The sequence below is a fragment of the Myotis yumanensis genome, unplaced genomic scaffold (genome assembly GCF_028538775.1).
Source record: "Myotis yumanensis isolate MYYU_CA2020_CCGP unplaced genomic scaffold, mMyoYum1.0.hap1 SCAF_4, whole genome shotgun sequence".
NCBI classification, from domain to species: Eukaryota; Metazoa; Chordata; class Mammalia; order Chiroptera; family Vespertilionidae; genus Myotis; species Myotis yumanensis.
In genome coordinates this window covers 111027559-111047214 of record NW_027223755.1, presented here as the reverse complement: position 1 = coordinate 111047214, position 19656 = coordinate 111027559, and the positions used below count along the sequence as shown (strand labels likewise).

Sequence of the window (19656 nt, the reverse complement as noted above, 5' to 3'; positions counted from 1 at the left end):
GCAAGCCCTCAAAATTGCGATTCTTAGCTCCATATCCTCCATTTCTGTCATGTTTTTTTGTCTCCGCATCTTTTATGCTTTCTTGGTGCACCCCCTTGTGGTCTCTGTGCGCAGTCTTGTTCTAGCCAAGCCTTAATTGTTGTAGTTAACACTAGAGGGGTTTGACCACCAGGCCGGCTGGCTGTGGAAATCAGCTGTGTGGAAAACGTCTGCCTTCTGGGGAGGTGCTAATCCAACCTTTGCCTGAGGCAATCGGCAAATGGCTGTGCGCAGGTTTTGGGCGGGGCGGGATCAACAGGGCGGGTGGAGGGAGCAGTTATGGCCACGCTCAGTCCCGTTCCCAGAGGCTCTGCTTCTCAGAACCCCGGCAGCCGCTGCAAACCTCGGAGAGAAAGCTGCCCTCAGGTCCCAACTGATGCCGGATAATCCCGCTTCTCCCGTTTGAGTCTGGGTCCCTAGAGACTCGCCCGGATCTGGAGCCCAGAGTCTGAGACTCACTCCCGACAGAAAACGACAACCGCGCCCTCAGCCACCAGCCCGCTTTGCGCGCGCACCTCGGTACCTTTGTATTTTCCACACTGCGCCGCCTCTGAGCCTCGATTTGCTGTTCTCTTTCCTTCTAGTTGTAGAGTCTCTCTTCAGCCAGCCTTCCTGTGGTTCTGGGTGATGTCCGTTCAGTCTTTTAGTTGTATTTTTGAAATGGTTGTTTGCGGCAGCGGTCTCCGGTGTTTACCTACGCTGCCATCTTCTGAGCATCCAGTAGCTGACTTCTTAATGGGATGGTGGAGTTCTGGCAGGAAGAGACAGAGGCTGAGGGACTCTCGGGTGTGGGGTTGGGGAGGCCGTGAGGGTGTCTGACCGAGGCCTGGTGGGGAAAGGCGTGTGTTTGTGGATTGGTTGCCTGGCGTGGTGGGAGCAGCAGTTGACGGCAGGGGCTGGGTGTTGGTGGAGGAGGTTTAGCAGGCAGGCATTTCGGACGTGGCTGAGTCAGCGTTCCCGTCCTGATCCTGGTTGTGTGCTTGCTGTGTCCAGCAGGGCTGGGGTGCAGGGAGGGGGTCAGCCTGGTGGTCCCAAGGCCCTAGGATCAGAGGTGGGAGGTGGTTTGCCATTGGGCCAAGGCCTTCAGTGGAGTCCGGGGCCCTTGGTGCCTGACTGCCTCGAACCAGGCCGGGGGTTGGCTCAGTTCCTGGAGTCAGGTGGAAGTCCTTCCTCCAACAGGTGAGCTCCACCTGACGCCTTTGCACGGCATCCTGCAGCTTCGGCCCAGCTTCTCGTACCTGGATAAGGCCGACGCCAAGCACCGGGAGAGGGAGGCAGCCAGCGAGGGTGAGCTGCCCAGCCCTGCCATCTATCTCTGTGACTAGGCGGGAGGGGCTGGCCAAGGGAAGAGTATGGAAGGGATGGGTTACAGATGCTTAGCAGCACCCATGGCCTCTGCCCACTGGGTGCCAGTAGCACCCACCTCCCAAAATGCCTCCATGCATTTCCAAACGTCCCCTTGGGGGAAATTTGTACCCCATTTCGAGCCACTGACATGCATCTACCTGGGGGTGAGGGTGGGGGTGAGGGCGGGAGCGGAGGTCTCCAAGGCTGTGAGCAGCCTGTTTCTCTCGCAGCGGGGGACTCTTCGCAGGACGAGGCAGAAGAAGATGTGAAGCAGATCACGGTGAGCTCCAGCCCCAGAGGGAGGGTGTGGGCGGAGGGGCAGCAGGGCCACTTTGCAGCGCAGTGGTCTGGAGAGCAAGGAGCAGGGGGTCTGTGCAGAGGGTGCACTCTGGAACAGCCTGCTCCTCAGGGCCCTCTTGCTGGGCTGCCTGGAGGGGCCGCCGAGCCTCTGCCCTGCTGAGCTATCCCAGCGGTGGGCAGGACGGCGGCCCTGCGTGTGTGGGAGATGGCATCCTGGCTTCCTGGACTTGCTTGGAGAGGAAGCCAGGGCATAGGGGTCCCATGCACATGCAAACATTGTCTGCTATGGGCCGCAGCCCTGTGCGATTGTGTGATTCTGTCTCCAGTGGTGCAGGTCTGAAGCGCTTCTATCTCAATAGTTATTCCTGCATTTCAGAGATTGTAGGAAGAATCTTGACCTTTCAAATACTGACCTTATAAAGTCTCCCCCATTTAAGTATATTTAGGTTAAATGAGTCAGTATTTAAAATACATGGATGGTACATAGGTGGCTAAAGCTGTGAGTGTTTGCATAGCCTTGGAGGCTGATGGGTTCTGGCATAACCAACATGGGGGATGCATGTGTCCTCCCAGTAGCTTGCTGGATGACCTGGATACCTCTTTCCCCTCCTGGGTGCTCTCTGGCCCTTTAGCCGGGCATTCTCAGGCCTGTGTGCCTTCAAGGCCTCCTGTAGGACCTCAGAGTCCTGCCGCCCAGGCAGTGTCCAGCGCCCCTTTCACAGAGAGGTGACTCGGGCTTGGCTCCACCTGGACCCCAAGCAGCAGATGCCAGATGTAAATGGCGTGGGTAAGAAGGGAGCCTGTTGGTTCTCGTTACTGAAAGTTGAGGGGTAACTTTGGGTATGGCTGCATTCAGGTGCTCAGACTCTGTTATGAGACCTGGTTTCTCCGTCTCTAGGTGTAGTCTTCCTCTTTGGCCTCTTTCTCAGGCCAGGTGTCTGTCCCCAGTGGTAGAGAGAGTTGTTCCAGCTCCAGGCTTACATCCTCCCAGCTTCCAAGACCCCGGGGGGAAAGGAATGTCTTTCTCATTACTTCTGAGTAAAGTTTCAGAATGGACTCCGAGGTTTAGCCGACCCTGCACCAGTCCCTGTGCTCTAGGGGATTTGCTCAAATTGCCCAGGTCTGAGCCGCCTGCCCACCGCTGTAGCTGGGAATGTGTGTTTGGGGGGAGGGATACTAGGTAGGAACTAAAGGGGAACTGGTGTTTCTCATAGGAGAATGGGGGTGTTGCCACCAGGCAGAGTGGAAACGGACTGGGTGCGGGCAGGTGGTGACCCTGAGAAAGCTGCTCCCTGGCCGGTGTTGGCAGGTCACAGAGGGACATGGTCAGAACTGAATTTAAAAGACCTGTGAGGACATGAGGGGAGGGTGGCAGTGGGAAGTACCCCCGATGTGGCCTGGGGGGCTGGGACCGCAGCCCAGGAAGTGCCCAGGCCATCAGGCCTCCCCTCCTGTCCCAGGTGCGGTTCTCCCGGCCCGAGTCGGAGCAGGCTCGGCAGCGCCGCGTGCAGTCCTACGAGTTCCTGCAGAAGAAGCATGCTGAGGAGCCCTGGGTCCACCTGCACTACCACGGCCTGAGGGTGAGCGGGTCGGGGGAGCCGGTGCCAGGAAGGACTGCAGTGTGGCCTCATTGTGTCACCTCCCCCTTACTTGAGGTTCAGTCGTGGCCACTTGCTAACACCCAGGGCGAGGGGATCACATCCTGCAGGCAGTGTGTCCTGACTCCAGTGTCCACTCTACCCCAGAGGGAGGCATGGGCTGCCCCTCCGGTCCTGGTGCGCCCCAGCGCCCCAGCGTGAGCGAGCCTCTTGCTGGGCTTGGAGGAGGCTTCTGTTTGCTTACCTGTCTTCCACGCACTGTGGGCCCTGAACCTCAGGCACACTGCATCTGCGCTCCGTGCAGTCGGCCATGTCACACGGCCCAGGTCCCCGTGGAACTGCCGAGGTGACTTACTGTGCTCGCTTTCACCTCGTGCATTGACTCTGGGACCTAGTTCTTGAAATTGTGTGGAGGAGGGAAGCAACTGAGTATTAGCTCCCTGCACCCCACAGGCTAGGGCTCCCAGCATTTTTCTGGAACCTTCCTGGGAGAGATTTGTGTTGACAGAGCCTTTGCCTCAGGGTCAAACAGCTCTGCTGTTTCCTAGTGTGTGACCTTGGGCAAGTTACCTAACCTCTCTAAATCTGTTTATCTATAAAATGGGAATAATAATAATAATAATAGGACCTGACTTGGTGGCATTACTTTGAGGATAGGTGAGTTGGTGTTAATTACGGCCTTTGGTACAGAGCCTGGCACACAGTAGGTACTCACTGAATGCTAGCTGTCATTGCTTCTATGTTCCCGTGTCACAGGCAGGCCCTGAGGCACCATGCTGGGGCTGTGCAGCCATGAAATCTGTCAGGTAGCTGCTGAGGGGCAGCACAGTGGGTGGCTAGAGCGGCAAGTGGTGAGAACTGGATGGTGGAGGGCTGCGGGGCTTCAGCTGAGGTCCCGTCCCCCTGTCCCCCTGTCCTCCCGTCCCCCCGTCCCCCTGTCTCCCTGTCCCCCTGCAGGACAGCCGTTCTGAGCACGAGCGCCAGTACCTGCTGTGCCAGGGCTGCAGCAGCGCTGAAAACACGGAGCTCATCAAGTCGCCCAGGTGGGACTGGCACTGTGGCCCCTGGGGGAGCCTGGGGAGCGACGTGGGAGGGCTGGGCCTCTGGCTGCTGGCGAGGAGGCTTCAGCCGGGAGACTGCCGCTGACCTGCCCTCTCCCCTCCGCAGTGAGTACCTCCTGATGTTGGTGCCGCCCAGCCAGGAGGAGGAGAAGTGAGTAGAGCGGGCTGGGCAACACCAGGGCTCTGCCTGTGTCCTCTGACCAGCCTCTGACCCGCTGCCCATGTTCCTAACAGAGACAAACCTGTGGCCCCCAGCAACGTCCTGTCCATGGCCCAGCTGCGCACCCTGCCCCTGGCCGATCAGATCAAGATCCTGATGAAGAATGGTGGGTGCTTGTGGGTGCTCATTGGACCCTCCACCTCCCGAGTCGGGGACAGACTGAGGACCAGGGGGTGAGGCCAGAGGCTCCTTCTGCCCTCTGCTTGGAGCTGCCCAGTTTTACAGTTTCGATGGCACCTGGCGGCCCCTTAAGGGCCGGGCTCCCCACACCTCCCCTGCTGTGTGATCACCTTCCTGAGCCTTAGTTTGTGAATCTATGAAAAGGGACTGGTAGCTCCGGGGGCTGCCAGGGGCTGCTCCCGAGCCCTGCCCATGACCATTAGCTGCCGTCCTCAGCATGCTCACCTGCGCAGTGCATGGTGCCCACGCAGGGCGGGTCTTTTTCTTGGAGGATTCTGCAAGCCAGAACTTGTGGGCGCCTGGAGCCGATGAGCGGCAGACATGAGCCCTGAACCTCAGAGCTGAGTCCTAGGTCCTGGGCTCTTCCTCTGAGATGCCCACTCCAAGGTCTCTGGGGCCCGAGCAGAGCAGAGCTCCTGCTGTGCCTGGGGCTGCAGAACTGAGGGCCTTTCCCGGCCCGGCCCTGCTCGCTTGGGTGGGGGGCTCAGGCAGTTGGGGTGAGCAGAGCACAAGGTTAAGTGCGTGGACTCTGGACCCCGGTGACCTGGCATCTCATTCCGACTCTGCCGCTGACTAGCCAGGTGATCCTGGGGCAGTTTTGAACCTCTGGACCTGAGTAGAATGGGGAGTGTCTCCTGACACTTGGTCTTCCTCATGGGCATAGCCTTCAGGATCCATGGAACCGTGTGCTGGGTGTCACTCACGGGCTGGGCTGCTCTTTGAGCTGGACAGGCAGACCCGTGGGGGACAGGGAAGGGCCCAGGCTCCTCTTTCCTGGTCTGAAGTCTCTGCCTCCTCAGTGAAGGTCATGCCTTTTGCCAACTTGATGAGCCTCCTGGGCCCCTCTGTGGACTCCGTGGCTGTTCTGCGTGGCATCCAGAAGGTGGCGATGTTAGTCCAAGGAAATTGGGTGGTGAAGAGGTAAGTTGTCTGTAGCCCCTTAATGGGAGCACTTAATCCACTTATGTTTAATATGTTTGCTGATATTTGGGTTATATCTGCCTGCATTGCATTTAATATTCTTACCTTCTCTTTCTTCTTTTATTCTATTTTTCCTGCTGATTTGGAGGTTACCCTTTTGTAACTGTTTTAGTGATTCCCTGCAGATTTCAGCATGCACTCGTGACTTGTCTCAGTTTATATTAATTGCTGCTTTTTGCCCTCATCCAGGATAATTCAAAGAACTCAGAATGTTTTACATTTATCTTCCAACTCATGTGCTGTTGTATAGTGTCCTTCTCTCTACTTTAAACCCCACAAGACATAGTATCTGGTTGGCATTCTTTCGATCTGCTCACATATTTGCCTTTGGATTGTGTTTGTTATTTCTTTCTGTGTCTCTCTGAGTTCCTTCTGCTAAGGAGTGCTGTGGCGGTTCTCCAATGGAGCCTGAGGGTGACCGTCTCTTTCAGCCTTGTTCTTTTTTTTTTAAAATATATATTTTATTGATCTTTTACAGAGAGGAAGGGAGAAGGATAGAGAGATAGAAACATCGATGAGAGAGAAACATCCATCAGCTGCCTCCTGCACACCCCGCTGGGGATGTGCCCGCCACTAAGGTACATGCCTTTGACCAGAATCAAACCTGGGACCCTTCAGTCCACAGGCCGACGCTCTATCCACTGAGCCAAACCGGTCAGGGCTCAGCCTTGTTCTTGAAGGAGACTCCCCACTGGGCATAAGGCCCAGCAGCTCATGTGCTTTCCGTACTGTGTTCTGGCCACCAAGCCCACTCCTGTCGAGTGTGCTCCTTGGAAGGTCCTCTGCTCGGTTCCCTCTGGCTGCTCTTAAGATTCTCTCTTGCTTTGGCTTTCCACAATTCACAAAGGTGTGTCTAAGGGTGAACTTTTGATGTGCCCTGTTGGGTTTCATAGGTCTTAAATTTATGACTTGATGTCTTTCAGCAGTTTCTCTTTTCCTGAGATTCCTCTCCAGTCTGTCTGCCTCTTGCATCAGACTGTCAGTTTCAAGGGGGTGGGACTGCCTGTTGACTGACTCCCTTACGTCCCCAGTACTCAGTATAATGCCTGGCACAGAGTAGACCCTTGGTGAATACAGTGTGCCTACCTACATTTTATACACATTTGAATTATATGAGTTCTAAATGATATAATGTACACACTTTTTAGAAAGTGTGATATAAAGTGAAAATGCTGCCGAAACCGGTTTGGCTCAGTGGATAGAGCGTCGGCCTGCAGGCTGAGGGGTCCCAGATTTGATTCCGGTCAAGGGCATGTACCTGGGTTGCGGGCACATCCCCAGTGGGAGATGTGCAGGAGGCAGCTGATCGATGTTTCTCTCTCATCGATGTTTCTAACTCTCTATCCCTCTCCCTCCCTCTCTGTAAAAAATCAATAAAATATATTTAAAAAAAAAAAAGAAAATTCTGTTAAAGAGTGAATTGTTACAAATTTTTATAAAAGTAATGCACTGTGGCCCTGGCCAGTGTGGCTCCGTTGGTTGGAACGTCGTCCCATGCACTAAGAGGTTGTGGATTCGATACCTAGTCAGGGCACATACCCCGCTCTGGTCGGGGCGCATGCGGGAAGCAACCAGTTGATATTTCTCACATCGATGTTTCTCTGTCTCTTCTCCCTTTCTTTCTCTCTAAGACCAATTAAATAAAAGCAATTCACTGCAAAAAGTCCATGAATACCCCGATGATTAATTATAAAGTATATTCATGGGTGGCGCCCTCACCCTGGGAAGCACAGGCCCTGCATATGCATTCGGTATCTTCCTTCTCGGTGCACATCACTCGTTAGATGGGGCCCGGTGTTGTCACCCATGCACGAGAGCCAGGGGCCATCCTGTTATACACTGGAGGACATTGGCCCAGAGAGAGAGACACTGCCAACCCCTGGCAGTGAGGCTGCCACGGCTGGGGTTGCAACTTTGCCCAGCACCACATGTGCCCCTGGTGCTGCCGCCCCTTTCAGCTGGTGGTCTGTCCCTGTGACTGGGCCTTTGTGGTCTTTGGGTCCTGCTGTGGTCTCTGCCCTGACGCTGCCCTGGCCACCCCAGCAAGGCCTGTGGCTCCTTCCGCCCTGTCCCTGTTGTCCTGTGAGGGGATGATGCAACAGTCACACATTTGTCCGGTGTGTCTGCTTGTCCTGGGCCCTACAGGGCACTCTCATTCACACGCTGCCCTGACCTCCGATCTGGGGCCCGAGCGGGCACAGAACGTAGAGGTCCGGGGCCTGGGCCACTTTGATTCCACTCCTGCTTAGCAGCAACCTGCTCTCTGTGGTAGCAGTGAGCGCCCGGGGCCAGGTCCCTCCCTGTCCCTGTCCCTGTCCCTGTCCCTGTCCCGAGAGTGTTTATGGGAAGGTGGGGGCACGGAGCTTGACCTCGAGGATGGGTAGTAGCTGGTGGCCAGGTAGGATTGAGGGGGTGGGGCAGCAGGAGCAGAGGTGGTGTCGGGTGGTGAGTGTGTCCTGGGCAGCAGGCCTGTGGGCTGGGGAGGGTTGTGCTGCGGATTTGTGTGTAGAAAGCCTCACGCCTGCGCATTTGCCTTGGCCCCGAAGTTCTCTGAGCCTAATACTGGCCCCTTCTCTCAGGCTTCCCCCCACTGGTGCTCAGGGCCTGTCCAGGTCCCAGCCCTGCCCCTCACCTCCTCAATCACTGATCTCTCTTGGGCTTGCATGTGCTTTCCACGTGGGACCCACTGTTTTCCCAGAGTCTTGGGCTGGCCATGTCTGCCTCTGAGCCCCTGGCCCCTTCATGCCTGCGCAGCGGCCTTGGGGCTGGGCCAGTTGTGGCGGGCGGGGGAGAGGAGGGGGTCAGGATGGGGTGGGAGGGCCCAGCCGGTTTGGCTCAGTGGTTAAAGCGTCGGCCTGTGGGCTGAAGGGTCTCAGGTTTGATTCCAGCCAAGGACACGTACCTCAGGTGCAGGCTCGATCCCCGGCCCTGGTCGGGATGTGTGCGGAGGCAACCAGTGGATCTCGATCCATCTCTCTCCCCTCCCCCCCCACACCTCCCTTCCACTCTTTCTAAAAATTAATGGGGAGAAAATATCCTCAGGTGCTCAAGATTAAACACAACAACAAAGACAAAAATGTACCTAAAAGCTTTATTTCTCTCAATGGATTGGAATTCTTATTTGTTAAGAAAAAAAAAAAGAAGGGGTAGGAAGAAGAACTTGGGGTGGGGAGGGGAGTGTGTCTCTTTCCTACACGTGTTCACAGAGCCAGGCTGGGGATAAGCGGGGCTCTAAGGGGGGCTGCAAGGCCTGGGCAGGGGACGGGAGGCAGATGGGACTGAGGACAGGGACTGACCCGCCACCACTCTCATTGGCAGTGACATCCTGTACCCCAAGGACTCCTCCAGCCCTCACAGTGGTGTGCCCGCCGAGGTGCTCTGCCGGGGCCGAGACTTCGTTGTAAGTGCCAGCCTCTGGCGCCCGGGTGGGGGTGACGGTGCTGTGGGAGGAGAGTGGGCACAGCACAGGGCTTCCAAGACCTTGGCCAGGGCAGCCGCAAAGTCCAGGCCTGTGGGGCCGGGGCAGGGCCGGGCAGGGGCTCTAGGGTCCTGGCCTTATACAGACCTTTGAGTTCCTCTCGCCGAGGCTTGCAAACCCGAGGATTCTGGCCAAGGAGCTTCATTTGGCTTGAGTGGTGTTCTTAAAATGTTGCCTTGGGGGTTGATTTTTCCAAATCAAAATTATGATACAGACCAGATTTCTAGCTCATCTTGAATAATTGGAGAGTCTGGTGGGACTGGCCCACAGCCAAACAGCACTCACTTGGGACAGGGCTGACGGTTCCCAGTGCACACGGCGCTGGGCGTGTCTGCTTCTCTCGTGCGTGTTCCCGGCCTGGCTGCCTGGCTTTTGCAACTCCTGAGCTTGGTCATCTCCATCCCCCACCCCACCCCTGCCCTTATCCAGAACCTCAGTGCCTGCCTCGGCAGTGTTCTCGGGGTGCCAATAGAGTTCTCGGGGTGCCGGCAGTGTTCTCAGGTGCTGGCAGTGTTCTTGGGGTGCCAGTAAAGTTCTCGGGGTGCCGTCAGAGTTCTTGGGGTGCCGGTAGAGTTCTTGGGGTGCCAGTAGAGTTCTCGGGGTGCCGCAGGCGGTCATCTCGGAGCGCCCACTGGGCTGTGGTTTGCTTCGTGCAGGGCGGCCTTAAGCCGAGGAGGGTGTGCATTTCCTCTTCCCGACTGGCTGGCCCAGCTCTGTGGGCGGTCAGCACCTGGTGCTGTGGCTTTATCTTTGGCTCCGGGGGTCAGAGTGCATGCAGCGTGTATCCACTCCCAGGTTCACTCATCCTGCACGGGTACCTTTGGCCTCCGCTGCCTGCCAGCCCTTCTCTGTTCCTGCAGATGCCATGCAGTCTGGGGCCTGGTCAAAGCAGAGTTCTCATAGGTGACAGGCGGGCAAGACCTCTCTGACCCGGTGTCTTCGTGGTCTGGGGGCCCGGGGTGGGGAGGTCCAGCTGCCTGTTTGAGGAGACAACCCTGGGGGTCCTATATGAAGGAGAAAACAGGGTGCAGAGTTGAAGTGACTGCCCACGGCCAGATCCACACCCACGTCGGCCCGGCCCTGGCTCCCAGGACAGCGGCAGAGGTTCGGGGCCCGTCTCAGGAGCACCACCTCTGCCTCCTGGGAACATGCTTCTCTCCCCCGCAGATGTGGAAGTTCACTCAGAGCCGGTGGGTGGTGAGGAAAGAGGTGGCCACAGTGACAAAAGTAAGTGATGGTCTCCATCTGGCGGGAGGGGGCTGGGGGCATTGGGGGCTGGCCGGCCTCACCCTTGCCCCGCCCCCAGCTCTGTGCGGAGGATGTGAAGGACTTTCTGGAGCACATGGCCGTGGTGAGGATCAACAGAGGCTGGGAGTTCGTCCTGCCGCACGACGGGGAGTTCATCAGGAAGCACCCCGACGTGGTCCAGCGGCAGCACATGCTGTGGACGGGCATCCAGGCCAAGTAAGGGCTCCCGGGTGGACGAGGGGCTGTGTGCCCCCTTCCCACTCAGGTGGACATTGCTGGCTGACCCCAGAATCCCACAGAGGCCTGACGCCGCCACTCATGGTGGCCAGAACCTGCCTGTCATGTGAAGGGGAAGGGGAGCGCTCAGGAGCCAGTGCCAGGGCTTGTGTGCCCACAGGCAGGCCGAGCAGCGGCTCGGGGAGTGGGCCTGGCCCGCAGGCAGGGCCACAGTGCTCCCAGCACACGGTGTCTTCAGTCACCAGGCTCTCCGGGGTTTGGGGTGGTGAGATGATGGGGATGTGGTTTAGAGTAAGTGTTGACTCTTGTTTTCAGATTAGAAAAAGTCTATAACCTGGTGAAGGATACCACGCCAAAGCAGCCGGATGGACAATCAGGTGTGCGGCGATCGGCTGGGCAGGCCTCACCTCACAGCGGGCTCGGGGCTGGGCCTGGGGACAGTGTGTGGGGCTCTTTCCCATCCCACCGACCTCCGCCGCGGGCAGAGCTGCAGCCTCACAGACCAGGCACTTCTGCACTTGCCCCTGACACCTGCTCGCTTAGCTCTCTTGGGGAGGCAGGAGTGGGAGGAGGCCCTGGCAGGAGCTCAGCACTAACCCATCCTGGAGCTCTGAGCGTGGAAGCTGATTTTTCCAGTTCTTTCTTCCCTCATTGCTGGGGTAGCTCAACCCGCTTGGGTAAGGTGGGCCACCTGCCGCAGCCCAGCTGGCCTGCACTGTTCCTGTCCCCTGTCGGGATGGAAGGGATGGTCCTGGGGGTGGAGAGGCATGGGCCCCCTCTGCCCGGTCTCTGTGCCCTCCTGAGCAGCCTTCCTCTCCGCACAGGGCCTGCGGGGCTGGTGTCTGGGGACCAGCGGGTCCAAGTAGCCAAGAGCAGGGCCCAGCAGAACCACACGCTGCTGGAACGGGAGTTGCAGCGGAGAAAGGAGCAGGTCAGGGCGTCCGCGGTCCTGCCTGGTGTGCAGATCAAGGAGGAGCCCCTGAGCGAGGAGGGAGAGGAAGAGGAGGAGCAAGCCGTGGAGGAGGGCGAGCCCATGGACACCTCACCCAGTGGTGGCTTCCACAGCAGGCTGACCAACGGGCTGCCCGTGGGGTGGGCCGTAGGCGGGGACGGCTTCAATGGGCACCTGCCCCCCAGCTGTGCCAGCACCCCAGTGGCCCAGGAGCTGCGGGCCTTTGTGGAGGCCACCTTCCAGAGACAGTTTGTGCTCACGCTGAGCGAGCTGAAGCGCCTCTTCAACCTGCACTTGGCTAGCCTGCCCCCTGGCCACACGCTCTTCAGTGGCATCTCGGACCGAATGCTGCAGGACACGGTGCTGGCCGCTGGCTGCAAGCAGATACTGGTGCCTGTAAGTGGGGCCCGCACCCTTGGGGAGCGGGTGGGTAGAAAGGGGCCCGAGAGAAAAGTCTGGTCACTCCAGAGTAGCCTGAGCCCAGCCAACTTTGGGGGAGCCAGCACGGGGCGTGGGGACTAGGGAAGACCACTGACCTGGGTTCGCATCTTGGCTCTCCTGTGAGGTTGTGCGTGACTTGGGGCCAGCCAGCCTTGGGCCCTGCACCCTCTTCTAAAGTGGGCGAGTTCGCTTTTGTGTCACAGGACTTGGCAAGGGCTGAATGAGATGTTGAGCGTACACCTCACTGCCTGTCCTGGTTTCTAGCAGCCCCACGGCACCTCAGCTCACTCCTGCCAGCCTTGGCCTTTTTAGGGTGATTCTAGTATTGCTGGTCTTTGCACCCCGCAGATGAAGAGACTGGGTTTCAGAGAAGTGGGATGAGCCTGTTAAAGGTCAAGTGCCCAGGAGGTGACAGCTGGATTCTGAACGTCAGTATAGTGGCTCCAGCTCCTAAGTCCTTTCTGCTTCTGCTAAGATGAGCTGAGCTGTTCACCAGGCCCTGGCTTGCGGGGGAGTCCCTTCGTGAGCGTGGAGAGTGCCAGGCTGTGGCCTCGGGGAAGCAGGGAAGCTGGCTGGCTCTTCTCTCCTCCCAGCTCCCAGGCTCTGCCCGGACCTAGCAGCCAGCAGGGTGAGGTGGGCTGCACTGCCTCTTAGTGAGGGGGCGTTGTTTGCAGTCCGAGGTCAGAGCGCCTGCAGTCATGGGTGAGCTGAGGCCGAGGCCCAGGCCCATCTCTCTATTTGAGGAACAGAAACTAGGCCAAGAGGCCCTGGATGCCAGGGTGGCTAGGCTGTCCCAGGGGAGTTGGCCCTCATGGCAAGGAGCCTCCTTGGGTATGTGTCATACAGAAGGGGCCTGGGGCCTGGGGCCTGGGGCCCTGCCCCCTCCTTGACCACCCAGCAAATGGGTGTCGTTATCTGCGGGGTCACCCTTCTCTGAGCTGGGCCAGGCTATCCTGGGCGGGTGGAGTGGACACAAGGTGAGGGGCCTGCTCTTGCCGTGCTTCCTTTCGGGAGGGCTGGTGTCCGGACACTGCGGCTGCCTCTGCTGCTCGCCCGTCGCCCTCCCTCCCCATGACCCTGACATGGGGCCCAGGTCACAGTCACGTCTGAGGGAGAAGAGACCTCAGGTCTGTCCAGCCTCGTGGTTTTATTTTATTTATTTATTTATTTTGTTTATTTATTTATTTTATTGATTTTTCACAGAGAGGAAGGGAGAGGGACAGAGAGTTAGAAACATTGATGAGAGAGAAACATCGACCAGCTGCCTCCTGCACACTCCCCACTGGGTGTGTGCCCGCAACCAAGGTACATGCCCCTGGCCGGAATTGAACCCGGGACCCTTGAGTCTGCAGGCCGACGCTCTATCCACTGAGCCAAGCCGGCCAGGGCCAGCCTCGTGGTTTTACGCGAGTGGACTTGCACAGTTGGTTTAGCCATGTGACCCCAGGCAGGACTAAACCTCTGAGCTGCTTTTCCTCATGGGGAGGGGGGCGCACACCTCACTGCCTCTGGTTTCTAATGAGATCAATGAGACTGTATTTACAGCCCTGCCCGGGGCTTTACAGGGCAGTACCAACGGTGCCAGGTGCCACTTTCCTTGCCTCCCCTTCTCCAGGTACCCAGAGCCTGGGTCACCTCTAGACCCCGTCCCTGCTACAGCCTTGAGGAAGGGAGTGAGGCGGGCATGTGCCCAGGGAGTTGTGTGGGGAGGCTTCTCAGGACACATCCGAGGGTTGGTATTCAGGGAAGGAGAAGGCTGATGGGAGAGCAGAGTGAGCTAATGCCAGGCTAGTGGGAAAAAGCCGCTTCCCCACTGCCGTTGCAGCCCCGAAGGCCCTGAAGGGGGTGGTGGCCTCCTCCCCAAGAACCGGACTGGTGCCAGGGGGAGGGTCCCCATGGTGGAGACAAGCCACCAGCTCACACCTGGGCCTCGGTTAGTTTCCCCCGCAGACGGCCGCTTCCCCGGATGAGCAGAAGGTGTTCGCCCTCTGGGAGTCTGGAGACATGAGTGATCAGGTGAGGCGACCTTTGCTGCTGCGCGTGCATCACAGTTCAGGTTTTCCAGCTCCTCCCAATCTAAACAGCCTGCCGCTATCAGACAGGCTGGGGGTGCCAGTCTGAGGGCCAGCTGCATGGGAGTGGCCTGGAAACATCGAGTCAGCTCATCGGGGACGGGCCGTGTCCTGGTGCATACACGGCTACACAGCTTTCTGGAGGGTCTGACGTCCGCTGGCTGGCAGGCCAGGGATGGACCCGTCGCTCAGGCCTCTGGCATCACAAGGATGCCTTCCTGGTCTTGGGTGTTGGGGTTCTAAGAGAAATTGGTCGTTTTCCTCTCGTCACACCTCCAGTCATGGGGGTCCGGTGACCAGACATGAATGAAACCAGTAAACTGTCTGTACAGCCATGGACCCCCGACGTTCCCAGGAACCTGCCTGCACTTTAAGATTTCATTGCTCACACCACAGGTGTCGGGGGAAGGGAGTGAGGAAGAGCCCCCACTGAGTTCTTGGCTCCCTTCTGCCTCTTAGAAGGGGGCTGGCTGGCAGGCAGGCAGGATATAAAACGGGGGGCTCTGATGGGCTGTGGTTGGGGAGCAGTCTGGAATGATCTCCCTGAGCAACCTTCTGTGCTTTGGACAGAATAGGCAGGTGGTCTCTGAGTTTGTTACTCCTGAAATACTCTGATAAAGTAGTAAGTGCATATGTTACAATCCAGTAAGACTGAGCTTTATGTGGGTCTATTTGCCCGACCCGATTTGGAGCCACTCCTCCTTGACTACCAGCAAATGGGGTAGTTATCTGCAGGGGCTATCACTTGTATAACTGCCAAAAGAGTACCTCAAAATGCACTTGCACTGCTGTTGGATGTATCAACTCGACATGGTCAGGGGCTGGGAAAATGTGGCTAAGTCAGGTGTCAGTGCTTCCAGCACCGTGTCTGCAAATGTGTTCATTGTAGAGCCAAACGTCAGCAGTATGCTGTGACTTTATTTTTTATGCTACTTCCTGTTTCCATTTGCATGGTAATACCAATGTTGCGTGATTCCCGGAGGGCCTCTCCAGCGGGACTGGCTTATGGAATCTTGTGTCTTCCTCCTCGATTCATTTTGGCTTCCCAGGGGCAGGGAGTTGTCTGTGTTGTCATGCCTTAAAGTGGCTCTGTGGTCCTCAAGTAGTAGTGTCTGTCTGGGGCAAATCATTTTCCCTCGGAATGTAAGACATTTTCCATTGCATTCCAGCTTTCAGAGTTGTTGTTCAGTGACATTCCACTTCTCTTCTATTTGGTTTTTATTTTGGGATGTAATGCTTTCAGGTCATCCTGTTTCTAGATGCCATGTCATGTCTGTGTGCCAGCACTTTCAGCCACTTATTCCTCACCCTTCCTCTGCCTTCATGTACTTCAGATGGCGCTTTCCCCACCTGCCAAATCAGCTCTCACTCCTGCTTATTATGCATCAATATGTCTTAGCGGCTTATGCTCTGCCAACTTTTCACCAGCTCTCTTGGGCATCTACCTGTATTTTGAGTCTTCATTCTATTGGGGTCTGAGAGAGCACCAGTTGCCAACATGTTCATCTTTCACGAGAGTCTGTGAGCAAGGATTTGATCATAGACTAGAGGGTGGAGCGAGGGGCATAGCTTTGGATTTCTGGTTTGGGGATGTTTCTCTTTTAATCTATTGCTTTCCATAATAACATGTTTTTGCTATTAAAGCATCGACAGGTTTTGCTTGAAATTTTCTCCAAAAATTACCGAGTACGCCGGAACATGATCCAGTCTCGGCTGACTCAAGAGTGTGGAGAAGATCTCAGTAAACAGGAGGTGGATAAAGTGCTAAAGGTATGTCTGTGTTGTGTATAACAACATCCAGAGGCTTCTGCTCTGACCATGAGCTTAAGAACAAGGGTGCCCTACGTAGATGGAGGCGGGCTCCAGTCAGCTGTTTTCCTGCCACTTGGTGAATATTAATCAGGTCCTTGGCAACAGATAAATGACTGACATTGGGTGGTCTGTGCTGAAGGACTGAACTGAGTAAGGTATAGGCTCCACCTTCAAAAAGTGGGTCATCTTCAGTCCTGACTCTGCTCCCCCTTTCAACCCTGTACCTCTGGCATGATATTTGCCGTAGCCACATACTCTTTTTTTTTTTTAATTAAATCTTTATTGTTCAGATTATTACAGTTGTTCTTTTTTCCCCCATAGCTCCCCTCCACCCGGTTCCCAACCCACCCTCTGCCCTTACCCCCCCACCCCACTGTCCTTATCCATAGGTGTACGATTTTTGTCCAGTCTCTTGCCGCACCCCCACACCCCTTTCCCCTGAGAATTGTCAGTCCACTCCCTTTCTATGCCCCTGATTCTATTCTATTCACCAGTTTATTCTGTTCATCAGATTTTTTTATTCACTTGATTTTTAGATTCACTTGTTGATAGATGTGTATTTGTTGTTCATAATTTTTATCTTTACTTTTTTCTTCTTCCTCCTCTTCTTAAAGAATACCTTTCATCACCACCTGGTTTGGTGGTGGTGAACTCCTTTAGCTTTTCCTTATCTCTGAAGCTCTTTATCTGACCTTCAATTCTGAATGATAGCTTTGCTGGGTAAAGTAATCTTGGTTGTAGGTCCTTGTTATTCATCACTTTGAATATTTCTTGCCACTCCCTTCTGGCCTGCATAGTTTCTGTTGAGAAATCAGCTGACAGTCTTATGCAGGGGTCCTCAAACTACGGCCCTCGGGCCACATGCAAATACAAATATTGTATTTGTTCCCGTTTTGTTTTTTTACTTCAAAATAAGATATGTGCAGTGTGCATAGGAATTTGTTCATAGTTTTTTTTTAAACTATAGTCTGGCCCTCCAACGGTCTGAGGGACAGTGAACTGGCCCCCGGTTTAAAAAGTTTGAGGACCCCTGGTCTTATGGGTACTCACTTGTAGGTAACTGACTTTTTTTCTCTTGCTGCTTTTAAGATCCTCTCTTTGTCTTTTGCTCTTGGCATTTTAATTATGATGTGTCTTGGTGTGGTCCTCTTTGGATTCCTTTTGTTTGGGGTTCTCTGCGCTTCCTGGACTTGGAAGTCTATTTCTTTCACCAGGTAGGGGAAGTTTTCTGTCATTATTTCTTCAAATAGGTTTTCAATATCTTGCTCTCTCTCTTCTTCTGGCACCCCCATAATTCGGATGTCGGTATGCTTGAAGTTGTCCCAGAGGCTCCTTACTCTATCTTCATATTTTTGGATTCTTTTTTCTTTTTGCTTTTCCAGTTGGGTGTTTTTTACTTCTTCGTACTTCAAATCTTTGACTTGATTCTTGCGATCCTCTAGTCTGCTGTTGGATCTCTGTATAATATTCTTTATTTCAGTCAGTGTATGCTTAATTTCTAGTTGGTCCTTTTTTTTTTTTTTTTTTAAATATATTTTATTGATTTTCCACAGAGAGGAAGGGAGAGATAGAGAGCCAGAAACATCGATGAGAGAGAAACATCGACCAGCCGCCTCCTGCACATCTCCCACTGGGGATGTGCCCGCAACCCAGGCACATGCCCTTGACCGGAATCAAACCCGGGACCCTTGAGTCCGCAGGCAGACGCTCTATCCACTGAGCCAAACCGGTTTTGGCTAGTTGGTCCTTTTTCATATCCTTGAGAGTCTCTAGGTGTCCCCTAGGGCCCAGTGGCTCAGCCTCCCTAATTACCTGAGGTGGACACTCTTGGTGCACCCCTTTGTGGGCTGTGTGCACAGTCTTGTTGTAGTTAAGCCTTGATTGTTGTAGGTATCACTGGGAGGAATTGACCTCCAGGCCAATTGGCTGTGAGAATCAGCTGTGTCTACGGTGGGAGAACTTTTGTGCTGGAGACACCCTTATGGGGCAAGACTTGCTTCAGTGGGGCTTTGGTGCTCACTGAGTCTGCCCCCTGAGTATGTCCCTTATGGATCTGAGGAGTTGTAGTCTGGATGGTCCCACTCTGACCACTGGGTACACTGGCACTTGGATCTCTAAGGAGATGCTAATTTAGCCTCTGCCTGAAGCTACCCAGCAGGAGCTATGGATAGATCTGCAGATTCCTCTTCTTTGTTTGGGATTTGGAGGTGCCCAGATGAGGCCCAGCTGTGAAGCAGTGCAAGCTGCTGTGAGGCCTTGGGCCTTCTTTTGCATGTTCTGGGTCAGAGAGAACATCCAGTTTGTTAGGTAATTTTAGATTGTAAAGAGCCAGGTCATTCATATTCCAAAGCCCTTGTGCACAGCTTGGGTGGGGCGGGGTCTCAGGGAATCAACAGGGCGGAGCAAGCAGCTATGGCTGATCCTCAGTCCTGCCCTAAGAGGTCCCGGGTCTCAGTGGCCCGTGGTAATCGCTGCAAGCACCTCTGAGAGAAAGCCGCCCTCGAGTTCTGACCGATGCCAGACAGTCCAGTTTCTCCCTGTTTGAGTCTGGGTCCCCAGAGACTCGCCTGGAACTGGAGTTGGGGCCGTGGGGAGCTTGTAACTCCCTCCCGATTGAAAAAGACAACCTGCCCTTAACACGTTTCCCTCTTCATAGGACTGCTGCGTAAGCTATGGTGGCATGTGGTACCTTAAAGGGACAGTACAGTCTTGACAGTTGTCACAAACCACTACCCCGGTGAATCTCAGCCCCGGGAAGGACAGCAGAGCCAGCAGAGGTGGAAGTAGAGTCTCGGTTGCTTCAGAAGACACAGAGCAAGAGGGACTGACCATCTCGAGGCCTATGGCATCTCACTGTCCAGGGGACCGAGGGGATGGCATTCAGCCAATGCTAGGATCACCTTCAGTTGCATCGCTCCCAGAAGAGACCATCAGAACCTTCTTTGCAGTACAATTTGAAAAGCCTGGTTTATTTTGGTTATTTGGTTTCATTCTCATAGTAGAGTGTATTCTGACATGGGCAGGATGATGAAAATCATGGTTTAATATTCTACTTTTCAAACTTAATGCCAACAAGGTCTAAGTTATGTTTACAAGATAAAAAACCTCAAGGTTTTTAATATTTAAAATGCCTAGAAGCCAATATTTAGTCTTTGATGATCTATCTGCTAAGACTTCTGCCAATTTCATTAAACAAACCAAATTGAATTGTTTTACTGTTAGGTTTCTATGGCCACTTTACCTTGTAAAACAACCTTCTTTATGTAGCAGTCTCAACTGTTTACATGAACTATAGCAAAAAACCAGAATCAAATCCATCTATTCTTAATGTTTGCATAAGGATGCAAACAAAATCAGGTAAGTATGGAACAGTGTATAAGTGAGGTTATCACACTTTGATGTAAAAAATTTCTATTTTGTGTATTTTTAAATAAATGTTAACACTAACCTGGCATCATGATGCTGCTGTCTTCAGCTGGCTATAGGAAGACAGTGCTGTCTGTGTGGAGCCTTGTGCATCAATTAGTAAGTGGGCGGGACTCCTGAGAGCAGCACTGCCCAGCACATAGGCAAAACTGACATGGAGGTAGTAAAAAGAAACGAATTAAACTTAATATTTTATTTAGCCCACTACAACTAAGACATTAACATGTAATAAAAAATTGCACATTTTCTTAAGTTTTCAAAATC

At 54.6% G+C, this 19656-nt stretch overlaps 1 protein-coding gene across 2 annotated transcripts in view; it reads left to right on the top strand.

The window, feature by feature from the left end:
- Positions 1-19418, top strand: part of POLR3E (RNA polymerase III subunit E) — a 42887-nt gene extending 23469 nt beyond the window's left edge. For both annotated transcript variants that reach the window (XM_070413692.1, XM_070413693.1), the window contains 15 exons: positions 1219-1326; positions 1617-1666; positions 3147-3266; positions 4242-4327; positions 4452-4496; positions 4580-4671; positions 5546-5666; positions 9045-9126; positions 10372-10431; positions 10511-10668; positions 11005-11066; positions 11514-12037; positions 14021-14098; positions 15799-15924; positions 18623-19418. In XM_070413692.1, coding sequence (XP_070269793.1) covers positions 1219-1326; positions 1617-1666; positions 3147-3266; positions 4242-4327; positions 4452-4496; positions 4580-4671; positions 5546-5666; positions 9045-9126; positions 10372-10431; positions 10511-10668; positions 11005-11066; positions 11514-12037; positions 14021-14098; positions 15799-15924; positions 18623-18679 — 1769 coding nt within the window. In that variant the 3' untranslated portion in view covers positions 18680-19418. The remainder of the gene's footprint in view (positions 1-1218; positions 1327-1616; positions 1667-3146; positions 3267-4241; positions 4328-4451; positions 4497-4579; positions 4672-5545; positions 5667-9044; positions 9127-10371; positions 10432-10510; positions 10669-11004; positions 11067-11513; positions 12038-14020; positions 14099-15798; positions 15925-18622) is intronic.
- Positions 19419-19656: the final 238 nt, after the last annotated feature.